This window comes from Hyaena hyaena, unplaced genomic scaffold (genome assembly GCF_003009895.1).
Source record: "Hyaena hyaena isolate Hyena2069 unplaced genomic scaffold, ASM300989v1 scaffold_166, whole genome shotgun sequence".
Taxonomy (NCBI): Eukaryota; Metazoa; Chordata; class Mammalia; order Carnivora; family Hyaenidae; genus Hyaena; species Hyaena hyaena.
In genome coordinates this window covers 660,433-675,735 of record NW_024080799.1, presented here as the reverse complement: position 1 = coordinate 675,735, position 15,303 = coordinate 660,433, and the positions used below count along the sequence as shown (strand labels likewise).

The 15,303-nt window shown below is 39.3% G+C and overlaps 1 protein-coding gene across 1 annotated transcript in view; it reads right to left on the bottom strand.

Moving 5' to 3' along the window:
* Window positions 1-574: 574 nt before the first annotated feature.
* Window positions 575-15,303, bottom strand: part of BORA (BORA aurora kinase A activator) — a 27,865-nt gene continuing 13,136 nt past the window's right edge. Inside the window, exons 6-12 of the mRNA XM_039240083.1 lie at window positions 15,090-15,155; window positions 13,927-13,983; window positions 13,293-13,519; window positions 12,594-12,726; window positions 9,494-10,101; window positions 1,900-2,016; window positions 575-881 (exon numbers count right to left, since the gene is read on the bottom strand). Of these exons, the coding sequence (XP_039096014.1) occupies window positions 855-881; window positions 1,900-2,016; window positions 9,494-10,101; window positions 12,594-12,726; window positions 13,293-13,519; window positions 13,927-13,983; window positions 15,090-15,155 (1,235 nt within the window). The 3' untranslated portion in view covers window positions 575-854. The remainder of the gene's footprint in view (window positions 882-1,899; window positions 2,017-9,493; window positions 10,102-12,593; window positions 12,727-13,292; window positions 13,520-13,926; window positions 13,984-15,089; window positions 15,156-15,303) is intronic.

Sequence of the window (15,303 nt, the reverse complement as noted above, 5' to 3'; positions counted from 1 at the left end):
CTAATAATACATGATTGTTTTTTAAGTTTATTTTGAGAGAGATGTGTGTGTATGTGTGCGATGGTGGGGCAGAGAGAGAATCCCAAGCAGGCTCTGCACTGTTAGAGCCTGAATCCATGACCATGAGATCATGACCTCAGCTGAAACCGAGAGTGGGAAGCCCAACCAAACTGAGCCACCCAGGGGCCCCAATAATGTGTGGTACTAAGATGCTATTAGGACTACCTTTCTAGTATTTATAAAGTAGTAACTGGAAAAATCACTGACAATAAAAATTTCTGCACAGAAATTAACAAATCAAGAATGAGAAGTTGTGGAAACCTGCTTCACCTTTCTATGTCTTAAGTTTTTTATCGAAGTCAGATCTATTTCTTTCACAAAGGTAATAATAAATGTATATTTGTCTAAATACTCATTTTATGTAAAGCACTACCCTCACAATTCTACGTGTTCTTGAAACTACTGCCAAATCCAGTGCTGTACTAATTCAGGGTGTACTAATAAGCAGCTCACCGACCCTGCAGGACAGGGGCAAAGTCCGTACTCAAATTTATTGTTAAACACATCAATCAAAGTAAGTACAAAAATATTTATTAATAAAAAATACACTTGTTCTTCAATGACTTGAAAGTTCCAGGAGCTTTTCTGTTGTTCCCATGTCACTAAAGTAAGCCCTTGATTTTTCACATTAAGGGGGAAAGAAAAAAGCTAAACATGTTAGTTAAAGCAACTTTCCCAATCACGATCACATTATTGATCCTGTGCATAAAAATGTGAGGAGCTATTCGCTGATGGTCTTTGGTTCTGAGATGATTCTATGGCCTGCTGTCTTGGGGAGGATTTGCTGTTCTCATTCAACACCTCTGTGTCACGCGGTCTTCCTGGGGGGGAAAAAGAGAAAACATCTTACTGGCTGCTTCAATAGGACCACTCAAGAGTGTAACTATTATGTGAATATTTTTTAAAACTGGAATGCGGATTTCTTTATGAATTCTAAAGGGACAGTGAAGACAGGATTTTTTAGAAGTCCATATTCTGCAACAAAAAGAGTATTTTTCCTGTATCCTAATGCTTGCTTACTTTTACAATCCCACCTCCTGACAAAATGGATGAAAGGGAAATTAAATAGGTGGCCTCCACATTCCATCTTCATATCCACTTGGAGAGTTATGTTGTTTATTATGTTCATTAATAAATTGGTATATAAAAAAAAATCAAAGAATTCTCCCAAGTAGTGCCTAAAATTAATGAGTTTCTTCAAATATGCATGCATATATATATATATATATAGTATAATTATCATATCTAGAAAGTTCAGTAAATGTCCTAATCAAAAGTATATGTCTGTACAAGTACTCAGTAGGTAAGGTAGTGTTATTCCTGGTCCCCAAAGCTTTTGGATTTTTAAGAAAAGAGCCCTTATCTTTGAAAGTTCTTATTTTGAGCTGTAGTCTCTTAGTTTCAAACATTAGAGGCAAAAACCTGTCATTCCCTGGCATCCCCTTTGGTTTTAAGGAAGGGAGTTCAGGTGCCAATTCCAAAGTACGACTGGCTCTCCCTCTCCAACCTCTTAATCTCTCCCATAGAGTTGTTTAGGAAAATGAAGTGTTTTGATTTAAAAAGCACTTTCTGTGGTTAAATGAACTGAAAATAAGATGAGGCTTAAACACGATAATTAACAAAATTTTAGGCAAAATGGGGTGGAAAAACTGAAAACAGTCACATTTATTTTTATTTTTAAGTGATCTCTACCCCTTATGTAGGGCTCGAACTCCCAACCCCATGATGAAAAGTCACACATTCCACCAGTTGAGCCAGCCAGGCACCCCTGAAAAAAATCACATTCAGTAAATACTTATAACCTACAACCACATCATGCTTTCTGTTTTTTTTCCATACCTTTGTATTAAGAACTTGAGATTTATTCTCAACTTCCAAGGTTTGTGCATCGCTATCTGCTCCAACCGTATCCATAATATTGCTTCCACAATTCTGTGTGTTATAGCCACTATCCATCTGACAGGAAAGAGAAGGAAAAAATACCAAGGATAACATTGCAAACTAATTCACTTATCCACAAAATTTGAGAAATTGTTATGTTTAAATAAAATTAAAAATATTTATATAAAATACAGTTCTAAAATTATGTATATTGGGGTGCCTGGGTGGCTCAGTCAGTTATAAGAGGCCAAATTCAGCTCAGGTCATGATCTCACAGTTTTATGAGTTTGAGCCCCGCGTTAGACTCTGTACTGACAGTTCGGAGCCTGGAGCCCACTGGATTCTGTCTCCCTCTCTCTTGGCTCCTCCCCAGCTTGCGCTCTCTCTCTCTCAAAAATAAATAAACTTAAAAAAATGTATATTTAAAATATGGTTTATATTATTACATGTAAATATAAGTGACTCCCTATACACTACTATACACAACTGAACAAAACAAATCTACTACTTAATACTGATACTGAATGCAATTTAAAAGAAACATAAAACATAGTTCTATTCTACATTGGTTGTTCTTCAAAGCAGTCATTGTACTACACCATTCCTTTTACTAAAATGTATCTTGTAATGTCCTTTAGAATCCATGAACAAGCCAGCATGAACTTGCTTTCCTGTTACTTTGTGATCACACTCAGTAGATAAAGTGAGGATTACAATCAACTTCAAATTCCAATTTATTTACCAACCTTGTCTTTGAATGGCTTGGCTGTATCTCTAAATAAGATTTACCTAAAAGGCACACTTTCTTTAAAGGTATTCAAGTTAATTTATTTTTTAAAAAGGTCATTTACATTATACTCACACCCACTGTTGACCCACAAATCTTCATAAAAATACCACATATACAATGGCTCTAGATGTTAGTTTAACTTTTCACTTTTTTTTTTTAATGTTTTTATTTATTTGTGAAGAGAGAGACAGAGCCAGTGTGAGCGGGGGAGGGTCAGAGAGATAAGAATCTGAAGCAGGCTTCAGGCTCTGAGCTAGCACAGAGCCTGCCGCAAGGCTCAAACCCACAAACCCGACGCGGAGCTCGAACCCATGCCACGAACTGTGAGATCATGACCTGAGCCGAAGTCGGACGCTTAACGGACTGAGCCACCCGGGCGCCCCTCAACTTTTCACTTTAATTAATTGTAGCATTCTAGGATGTACTGTTGCAGCCCCAAATTGAACAAGGGACTCTGGCAAACTTCAGTTTGGGTACATGTATGATAAATATTTACTGAGCGCCTAAAAAACCAGAGCCTGTAAGACACTATTCGATACCATTCTTGCCTTCTCCTTACAAAGACCCTATCAACTTCACACGTGAGGAAGCTAAGGGTCAGAAAAGGGACTTTTACAGTATCAGAATGCGGTGACGAAGAAAGAGCTGAGACTCCCCAACCCCTGTCCACTACGCACACGGGCATCTGCCTGTGCAGTGATGAGTACCAAACACAAAACCCCGCGAGGGGAGGGATTCACCCTGCACTTAAAACTCTTCCCTGCAACTGAGGATCAGAAAGAATGAAAAGATTGTGTATTTTTGTCCCCATCACCAACATCAGAATAGCCTAGGTGCATTCATTGTACCATAATCTTAAGAAAAGTGCTTCCAGTTTTCAGAGATGGATGCATATGTGTTGACTACTGGGAGTAACATTGTCTTTGAACAAAATCCTTGTAGCACATAAAAAAAAAGCCCCAAAAGACAAAAAAAACCAAAAACAAAAAAACAACCTTCCATTGCATTCCAGGGGAAACACCTGGCTGTGTTGCCATTCGACAGCTATGTGATCGAAAATATAATTATCAGATTGCTTCCAGAGAATCTGACAATTACTCATTTTTTATTTTTGAGAGAGAGGGCAGGGGAGAGGGGCAGAGGGAGAAGAGAGAGAATCTTAAACAGGCTCCACACTTAGCACAGAGTCTGATGCGGGGCTCGACCCCCACCACCCTGGGACGATGACCTGAGCAGAAATCAAGAGTGAGATGCCCAGGCACCCCTGCCAATTAACTCTTTTATCACCAGCGCCAAACAACTGGCTTAGGTAACTCAATAGTAAAGCGTAAGTGAATACGTAAGGGCAAAGCTGATAGAGCAGGGAGTAAGACCGGCCCGGGAGTCTGTCCCACTCCACGGGAAGAGAAGAGTCAACGGGCGGCCCCAGAGGACACTGGCTGACCTCACTGGCTCTCACCTAGGCCACTACTACCGCTGGTGCCTACCCGGACCAACTAGACAGCACACATCATCTCATCACTTCCTGCAGGCATCAACGGAGGGGCATCAGCAACATCGTATAGTTGTTCTCAGCTGCACATGAGGCGCTTTTTAGCTTAAAAAGTCATGCTCTTCTCACTGTCAAGTTGCACCTTGTCTTAAGATCCCACAGCCTGTAAATGACCAAAGTCTAATTCCAATTGGGTTCTGACCGCAATGTAGATCTGCTTCCCTCCCGTTGGACTATGCTGCCTTCAAATGGTGTTTCTACTGCCATCATCCTACACATTGTTACTCTACTTTTCTCCCACATAAATCAGATGTGGTCTTTCAAAAACCTTCCAGGTTCAGGTTGGCAGCTGGCAAGAGTTAGACTGCATTCCCTGAAATCAGGCCTCAGCGCTTTCACGCTTCCCTCGCCATCCGCATCTTCCTCGGCCCCTGTCCCTCTGGCTTGCTACCTGTCCCAGAAGACTGTGCCTCCCGTTACCTAAGGTAGTGCACTGCAAGTACAGTCACGTGGACTCTACTCCCAATGGTCAAACTATCCTACAACCTCCTAGTCTCCCTGTTGTCAGTGAGAGGGGACGAGCTCACAGAGGCTCTCACTTCCTGAAACGGAGAAAACTAACTGGGCTTGGAGATGAACTGAAATCTGCCATTTTGCTTTCTCAAACCCAAGCCCCTTAAAGCTACGCTAGCCCCCAGCTACAAACATGTGCCCCCAAGTCCATCCCAGCCCCCCACCCCTTACAAAAGTGGAAGGGTTACTTGTGCAAATCCCCCACCAGAGCTCTAGAGTCTATCCCATCTTGCACGCCTCAGTTATAAATTTTTTTAATAAATTATAAATTTTATAAATTATATTTATCACATCTGCTAGAAGGTATCATGAGGATTAGATTCTGTGAAATACTTGCCCTGGTCTCCGGTACTTGAAAGGGATACATAATTAATACCTATTATTAATAATTATCCTGCCCAATTTCTAGTTCTTTGTTCTTTTTACTCTTCTACCTCTCCATTTAAATATGCTAGTTCCCCCACCTAAAGTAAAAAACAAAGTTAAAGAAACTCCAAAAAGATCTTGGACTTTAATGTTCTTCTCTAGCTATGGCAACCCTTCCCTTCACAACCAACGTTCTTCAAACAGTCATCTACACATAGTTTGACATTACTTCGCCTTCTTTACCTTCCTTCCATGCACTTTTCACCTCCCCACCTTGAGGCTGCTCACTCACCAAATTGCTTGTATTAATTCAAGGGCCACTTTCCAAGCTCTATAACCCTTGCCCTTACTTTCACAGTACTAACCTTCCTTTCCTTAAGATGCTCCACGACACTATGCTTTCCTCATGTCCCCTCTCCTCCCCCACCCCACCCCCGGGCTGGTCCTTCTCAGTCTCCTTTGGGGGCTCTGCTTCCTTCACCAAACCTCCTTTTCCTCAGGATTCAAAAAGGTTGGCTCACTATTCTGACTTTATAGTCCTCCTTGCTGAACTTACCTATACAAATCCATTCTGTTTTCATTCCAAAATATTTAATGAGTAGCTATTACAGAAGCTCTGGGATAAACGCAAACACACATGACTGCGTGACAGATGGTCTGACTGGCAAGAATGCAGAGCGTACAGGGAATTACGAAAGCATAGGAGATCTGGCTTGGCTACTGTGATCAGGGAGGGCTCCTTCGAGGATGTGACCATTAAGTTGTGAACTAAAAAACTAATAGGAGTTCACTAAGTAAAGTGGGGGAAATAGGAATTCTACGCAGTGTATGGAAAGGCTCCTTTGACAAGAGGGAACATGGCTATTTAAAACTCTGGAAAGCTAATGTGACTGAAACAGAGAGAAGGAAGGGAAACAAAATGAAGCCCACGAGTAAGGCAAAGGCCAGACCACATGATGCTTTTGCCAGCCATGCTACAGACTTTTTAATACCAAAAGCAAAAATAAAACAACCCCAGCACCCCCCCAAAAGCCTTAGAAATTAAAGGTGCAGAAACAAAAACACAACAGAAGTGTTATTATATAAAGCTGAGGAAACTTCCCCCAAATTAGAAAAGGAGATAAATATAGTGAAAAGATTTTTAAAATTGGAGAATTAAAAGGAAATTCCAGAAAGAAAAGTGAAAGTGAGAGAGGAGAAATCTAGGATAAAAAGATCCAAATGAAGGGCACATGTTTACAGGTCACAAAGACCCGCTAATGAAAAGGTACCCTCTCCAAAGCAGCACTGACACCTTGCACATTGTAGACAAGAAAAAGATGCATACATGTCCAGGCTGGGTAAAAAGAGACCACATACAAAAGATTAAGTACTAAAATTGTTTCAGGGGCAGGCAACTGGGTGGCTCAGTTGGTAAAGTGTCTGGCTTCAGCCCAGGTCATGATCTCATAGTTGGTGGGTTCGAGCCCCATGTTGGGCTCTGTGCTGACAGCTCAGACCCTGGAGCCTGTTTTGGATTCTGTGTCTCCCTCTCTCTCTGTCCCTCCCCCACTCATGCTGTCTCTCTCAGTCTCTCAAGAATATATGAACATCAAAAAAAATTTTTAAAAATGGTTTCAGATATGTCACCAGCAATAATGAAAGCGTATCAATGAAACAATGCCTTCAAAGTCTGAAGGACAATTATTTCCAAATTCCATTTGAGAGAATGAAGAATACACCTTCAGACATGCGGTATCTAAGAAATGTACTCCTCCTCACAAAGCTACCAGAAAATGTGTTCCCGTACAGTGTGAGGTAAACCAGGAAGGAGAAGAATGGAGTGCAGAACCCAGAGACGGAACCCAGGAGAGGGGAAGGGAATTCGCAGTTTGCTGCAGGGATATTCTAGGATGACAGCTGTGCACCACACACCTAGGCCAACCGGTCCACGATAAAGCAAGTCAAGGGGCCTGGGAAAATGCGGCTGTCTTCAAATGTTCAGAAGCTACCTTTGTGGTAGGAAGGTTAAGAATGTCTGAAAACATTTTTAAACTACAAATACTCTGCAAAAGGTTTCTATTATGGCCCAAAGGGTAAAACTGAAACTGACTGGTAGATACCACAGACAGAACCATATTTTATCTCAATGTGAAGAAGAGACTTGTAAGAGAAGTCCTAAAATGGACCAGAATACCCCTGACAGGTACTCAGGCACAGAGTGGGTGATAAGTTAGTAGCGATATAGGCTTCCAATGGGTAGTTGAATTAGCTGATTAAAGTGTATGGCAATGAAAGCATTTTATGATTCCTCTATAAATGCTCTGGAAAAAAAAAAGAGGTAGTGAGGAAAAGGGAGAGAGAAAAAGAAGTTAACAATACCTTGAAGGCCAAGTTTGACTCTAAGTGCTTTTTCATGTAGGAACCAAATTAAGAAGCTAAAATATATAAAGTGGTTCTAGTGTATTTTTCCTGACCAATGACCCTAGAAGTCAGGAGAGACATTATAGACATAAAAACATGAGCAGATGATTGTATTTAATTTGGGGTCATTTAGAATCCCCCTGTGAGTGTTAAACTTTAGCATTCCAAAACAGGCAGCACTAGAGCATTATAGGGCAGGAGGTGAATTAAATGAATGGCTACATATAAGGTGGGTGGGAGAGTGGCCAGCACACAGAAGCACTGTGTCCGTGTTAGCTATTACTAGGAGTCAGTCCAAACCTGGAGCAAAGAACATGAACTCTAAAGCCATACTGCCAGGATTAAAATCTTGGTACCACCACTTATTAGCGATATAGGGAATTTACTTAACCTCTCTGACTCTCGGTTTCCTCCTCTGTAAAATGGGGACCATAGTCCACCTACTTCATAGAGTTGTTGTTAAGATTTAATAAATTAATACACGTAGAGTACTCAGAATAATGGCTGGCATACTGTAAGAGCTACAAAAGTGTTAAATGTTGTTACTATGAAATGGCAGGTGAAAGCTGCTTTTCTGACCATTTTAAAGTTCTCAGCTCAAAGACTATGGCAATTGGGGTCCCTGGTGGTTCAGTCGGTTGTGCATCGGACAAAATTTCAGCTTAGGTCATGATCGCACGTTTGTGGGATCGAGCCCTGCACTGGGCTCCATGCCGAGTGTGAAGCTTGTCTAAGGTACTCTCTCTCTCTCTCCTCCTCTGACCCTCCAACACCCCCTCTTGCTCGCACTCTTTCTCTCAAAAGACAAACAAAAAAGACGATGGCAATTAATGGAACAAATGTCCTTCTGAAAGTAAGTGCTGGCAGGGAGGCTGGGTGGCTCCATCAGCTAAGTGTCCGACTCTTGATTTGGGCTTGGGTCATGAGATCACGGTTCATGGGTCTGAGGCTTGCATCCAGAATTGCACTCACAGTGTGGAGCCTGTTTGGGATTCTCTCTCCCATTCTCTCTGTTCCCCCCCTTTGTGCTCTCTCTCTCTCTCTCAATATAAACAAACGTAAAAAAAAAAAAAAGTGCTACCTATGAAGTTGCTTTGTCAAATGAATCATGCTTTCCTGTTGTCAGATACTGCAAATAGGAAATGTGTGATTACATGAAAAATGTTGTTTTGAATGTTTAAAATTACATGTTTAATGTTTAAATGTTTTAAATTACATTTAAAAATGTACAAATCATTTTTAAAAAGTACAAAGAGCATAAACATAGAAGTCTTTCAAATTCTATTTTTTTCTTCCTAAATCACATAAAGGGAAACCAAAACTACTGAAATTCTACAAGACAAATACTTTACCAGGAACTGAATCTCCCTGGCGCTAGCTCCACATGAGGGATAGGAGTCCCGAGCGGTTGCCTGACCCTAGAACTCTGTGAAGACAGAGCAGCTTGATTTCTGTTCTGCTGTCATCCTTTCCTACTCCAAACAAGTATCAGTCAACGTGAATATTAAATATGTACCATCAGCCCAAATTAAAAAAAAAAAAACGAATCCTCTCAGTATCACCATGTATTGATATTTTTTAAAAATGTTACATAATGCTACAGTTCTCACATTTAGAACAATTTTTTTAAATGTTTATTTATTTTTTAAGGAAGAGAGACAGAGTGCTAGTGGGAAAGGGGCAGAGAGAGAGAGGGAGACACAGAATCCGAAGCAGGCTCCAGGCTCCGAGCTGTCAGCACAGAGCCCGACCTGGGGCCCGACCAGGGAGACCGTGAGATCATGACCTGAGCCCAAGTCAGCCGCTTTAGGACTGAGCCACCCAGGCACCCCTGCTCACCTTTAACCCATTTTCTTTCTTAGTATAATCTCTGAGAAAAACAGAGTAGGGGAGACCGCAAAGGACTGCAGAATATTAAATGATCTTACCTGAATGTTACTGCTTTCACAAGGAAGGACGCTGCTTTCCGCAAGAGGTGACATGCATATATGAGAGTTTTCAATACTGAAGGCAATCCCAGTCACAAAATCAGTCATGGGCAAACTCCCATTATCAACTGGCTCCTTAATCCAAGTGTTCTCGTCTGCTATCTCTATAGGATCAACCATATCCACAGTGTTGTTCTCCTTCTCAGTTTCAACGTCTTGCAGCAGCGCGAATTCTTTCTCGGAAGTGCTGGACTGATTCTGCGTGATAGACATGGCCGTCACTACTACATGTGTGCCGTGTGAAGTGTCACTGCCCAACTGCCGCAGGTGTACTCCGGTGTCCATGGCTGGGGATGAGGCATCCGTGGGAGGAAGATTCACCTGATCTTCTTCATCTTCACTGTGAGCCTCAAGAGTGAAGGGTATCCGAATCAGTGAGGTCCGATACTGAGCACCACCCGTACACATTTCGAGTCTCATAGGAGACCAATTCTTAATCGGTGAGCAGCCATCTATATAAGGACTTCTGATACATGGATTAGTAATTCCATTAGAATTTGTTGTTCCAGATGAATTATCGGGAGAATGAAAAGCAAACTTCCTTTGTTCTAAAAGAATGGAAGGGGAAAACTACATCATAAAAACATACAAATGGAAAAGACATTACTAAATGGTAATCATGTTTTAATGCCAGAAAAAATGGATTTCTATAACACTGTACTATTTATTCAAGTGAAATTTAGGTGTTAAAAACAACAGCACAAATGAATGTGTCTCTTTAAGTAGGAATTCCTATGGTACTTACTTTTAATTAAACAAAATAATTAGCTCCTTGAGAATTATTTCCTCATAAACATATTGCTACTATAATAATGTTGTATGTGAATGTTATGTTCACAACATTATTATAGTAGCAATACTGTTCATACACAAAGAAAATACTGAATATATCAACTGACATCTACAAATTAATAGCTGTGTCTGGTAAATGAAGTATGTAAAAACCTTGTGAAATACTATAAGCAATTTGTTAAAAGGCAAGCAAAAAATTGTAAGATAATACTTGTAATAACAAAGAATTTAATGGGGTGCCTGGGTGGCTCAGTCCCTTGAGCATCTGACTCCAGCTCAGGTCACGATCTCATGGCTCGTGAGTTTGAGCCCCACATCGAGCTGGCTGTCAGCACAGAGCCTGCTTCAGATCTTCTGCACCCAGCCCCACAATGCTCTGCCCCTTCCCCACTTGCGCCTCTCTCTCAAAATAAATAAATCTTAAAAAAAAAAAAAAAGAAAAAGGAAACCAAGAATTTAACAATGATAATCAAAATGATAAAAATGCCTTACAACATAATACTTCTTTCTTTTTTTTTTAATATTTTTATTTATTTCTAGGAGAGAGAGAGCGAGAGACAGCGTAAGCAAGGGAGGGTCAGAGAGAAAGGGAGTCACAGACTCTGAAACAGGCTCCAGGCTCTGAGCTGGCAGTCAGCACAGAGCCTGACGCGAGGCTCGAACCCACGAACCGCGAGATCATGACCTAAGCGAAAGTCGGACGCTTAACCGACTAAGCCACCCAGGCGCCCCAACATAATACTTCTTATAACTTCATTGGCTTAATAAAAACAAAAATTTTAAAAGATAGGCAAGGGGCGCTTGTGTGGCTCAGTCCGTTAAGTGTCTGGCTTCGGTTCAGGTCATGATCTTACGGCTTGTGAGTTTGAGCCCCGCACCTGGCTCTGTGCTGACCGCTGAGTCTGGAGCCTGCTTCAGATTCTGCATCTCTCTCTCTCTCTCTGCCCCTCCCCTGCTCACACTCTGTCTCTCTCTCTCTCAAGAATAAATAAACATTAAAAAATTTTAAAAAGTAGGCAAGATCCCATAACTGATCCTCTCACTGGTAAATAAACATACAAAGTGTTCAGCCCCACAAACAATAAGAAATATGGAAACTAAAGCAGTAGAAAGCATTTATTCAACAAAAATAGTAAAATATTAACAATCCCTCCCCCAAAATAAATGGTCAATAAATATTCAGAAAGAGTTCAATATCATCATAATCAAAGATACAAAAGTAGTAAGACATTTTTGTAATATACCAAACTAGGAAACATTACAAAGAATGGTAATACCAGTGTTTCTAGATGGGAGAAACTGGCTTTTTTACATACTATTGATAAAAATTTCAATTGATACAACCTTTTATGAAGACAATCTGATAAGATGCATCAAGAGCCTTAAAAACATTCACCCCTTTTGACCAAATAATTCTACTTCTGAAAATTTAACCAAAAGATACAAATATGTAAAATACAATGTATATAAAAAAATAATCAGTTTTTTGATAAAAAAAAATTAGAAACATTTTATATGTTATCAATGGTTGAAAACAAATGATACATCCATGACATGGAGTTTTATATAGTGATTCAAAATCTTTGTTTCATACAATAATAAATGATTTCAATGACCTGTGAAATATTCATGATACAATGCTCTGTTAAAAAAGCAGAATACAAAACTGTGGTGTGTATATGCCTATCTCCACATAAAAGTACATGTGTAAGTATATAAAAGTACACGTACATACATAAAGACTAACAAAAGTAGTTTTTAGGTTTCCAATTTTATTATGAAGAGCTTTTGATTATTAATAATTTTTTTAAAAGAAGCTATAGCTTTTTTCAAAGATACTGACATAGTGTGAAGAGAAATATGTAAATTTCCACACACTATACCTTAAAAACCTTACTCACATGTATCTTTACAAAATATGAGTATCTGATTACCAAAGTCTGAACCTACAGGTCAGAAGGCGTACAGAAACCAACTGAACTCTAAAATTGCCATCTTTCTTTGATTTCCTGTATAAGATTGCTTGACATAAATACTGCTAATCAGATTACCTGTGTTTAATAGTAGCTTGGTGAGAATCCAGTTTTTGAAGGTAAATTGTTCCTTTTATAAAAAAGCCAGTTTCAAAATTTTAGAAGGTAAGTGGTCATTTAGAACTCTATAGTTAGAACAAGCTAACAAAGAACCTCTTTAATAACAACTGTTAGTAACATGAAATTTCAAACAGCTATTTTATTCTGAGACATACCCGAGAGTGGAGTCTTTCCTATTTGAAATGCAATTGGCGAGAAAGTGGGTGAAGAAATAGGGGAAGGGCTGGGTATACTTCCCAAACTGTATTTTTTTGTGCTACCCTGAATAGGGCTGGACGAAAACTGCCCCTGTGATAAAAATAAATAAAGAAAATTACATGGTTCTCTTTCTCAATTTGTTATATATGCCATATGTTATTTATCTTCATCTTCAAAACACATTTATAAAGTAGGTCATATAAACTTTGGTCGTCCACCAAAAGGCAAGGCATCTCGTAACAAGGACAATTAAGAAGACCGTTACAAAACTTTTGAAATAGAGTATGTTAATCAAAATAAAATATAAATGCAGTGTTTAAACAAACCATTCTATTTCATACTAGCAGCTGTTTATGAACGACTCTAAATTAATTTGCTCCATTAATGGCAATCCAGTTGTGGGATACTGAAAATCTTACATAGTTCAGCAAACAACTTACGCTGAAATTCCTGGAGACTCATGACAAATCTGGTCATCCCGTGCACCTCTAACCAAAAACGGAGTCTGACCAATAACACTCCTGACTAATGACAAAATGTGAACTAGTCTACTCCTCATGAAATATAAAATCCAAGGTAACCATTCCTGGAGTGCAAAATGAGCATTGAGGTCCGTCTCATAGCAAACTAACCACCACGTTTAGTACACTTCTTACCGAACTTGGGGTCTGCACAGGGCTCCTACACCGTACAGGAGATAAATCTATCGAATAAAAAACCTCAAGTGAGGCTTGAGCACCACTGCGAGGACTTCTGGGAGAAGCTGGAGGTAAGGAGTCAGAAATACTTCCATTGCCATCTAAAAATAGCTTTCTTCTGAGGGATGAAGAACTGAGGTTTCCAGGAGACTGATCTGAAAATTCATCAGCTCTAAAATAGTCACCTATATTTAATGTTAACAGAATAAAAGGCAAAGCGAGTCATTTTGAAGGGCAATTATGCTTCAGTTATATGATTTTTTAAGAAACCAGCATGTACTGTATATCTGAATTTTGTTCAAAAAAGAGGGCAAGGTTTAATTGCATATGTGACGTTGGAAATCTGAAATTATTCTTTTTTGAGTACTTCACGATTAGTATAGGTAATACCAATTAGACATGCCCACGAATAGTTTGTCTATTGTAAAATTCATTATCACAAAAAGGCTAATTAAGGCCATGCTACAAAGGAGAAATTTCAGGATGGTTCCCCCACTTCTTTAGAGACACTGCCGCCTATTTCCATTTACAAAAAGCCATCAAAATAAAACCTATTTAAGTTATTAAAGGTTTAAACAAATACAATACTTACCTAATACATTTTCTAAATTAAAATCCACAGGAAGAGACAGCAATGTCTGACAAGCAGCTGGAAGCAAGCAGATAAATAAATACAAACACAGATAAATCAATGCAAGCATATTACATGTAATTTAGCACGTGCTTCCCAATCAACCATCTCCCCATGCTGTTCCAGCCAAACTGAATTATTTCATTTACGTGTTCTATTAAATAACATGCCACCTCTCTATAAGCAGTTTCTCCCACTTTCCAACATGGATATAAACCTGTTAATGCCCAGAGTTAACTCCTGGTTGTACTGTTGGTGCTGGAATCAAAAAAGAAGCCAGCGTAAGGCGCCTGAGTGGCTCAGTTGATTCAGCGTCTGGCTCTTGATTTCATCTCAGGTCATGATCTCACAGTTCATGAGATCAAGACCTGCGTTGAACTCCACACTGACAGTGCAGAGCCTGGTTGGGATTCTCTCTCCCTCTCTCTCTCTGCTCTTCCCATGCTTGCAAGCTCTCTCTCTCAAAATAAATAAATTTAAAAAGCAGCAGCAGCAGTCGCCGCCAGGCTATATAGCTAGCTGACTCTTCAACAACACGGATTTAAACTGCATGGGTTCACTTAAATGTGCATGTTTTTCAATAAATACAGTACAGCACTATAAATGTATTTTCTCTTCCTTAGGATCTTCTTAACATTTTCTTCTAACTTGCTTTACTCTAAGAATACACTACATAGTACATATAACGTATAAAATGCATATTAATTAACTATGTTATTTTAGGAAGGCTTCCAGTCAACAGTAGGCTACTAGGAGTTAAATTTGGGGGGAGTCAAAAGTTATATATGTACTTTTGACTGCATGGGGGATTGGTACCCCTAACCTCCCAGTTGTTCAAGTATTTGGGGTAGATTTCCTAATATTCACACAGTAAAAAAAAAAAATGCCGTCAAAAACCCAAAATCGACTCACATGCTTTGAACAAGAAAACAACACACTACTGCTACTGCTAAAACTGGCAGGATTTATCTATCATAATTATTTTTAAAAATGAGCTTTCCTATAGCTCCTTCATAATTATACAATTTCAATTCCAGAGTAAAATGTTATCACACAAACCGAATTTAAAATCAAATGTAGTTTAATGTGGAACATTCTTCATTTTAGATTATATTTATACTCACCATTGCTTTTCTCAGCATGGATGGTCACCTTTCTTCCAGTCGGAGATTCACTAGTTATGTTAATACCTGTAAAACATTGTAAGTGTCATATCTTACATTTTATATCCTTACTTTACTTTAGGATTACTTTTTCCAAAATAAAAAAAAATGAACAGAGTGAAAACTTTTATTTTTACAACACTTTAAAATTAAATATCTGCATATATAAAATTTG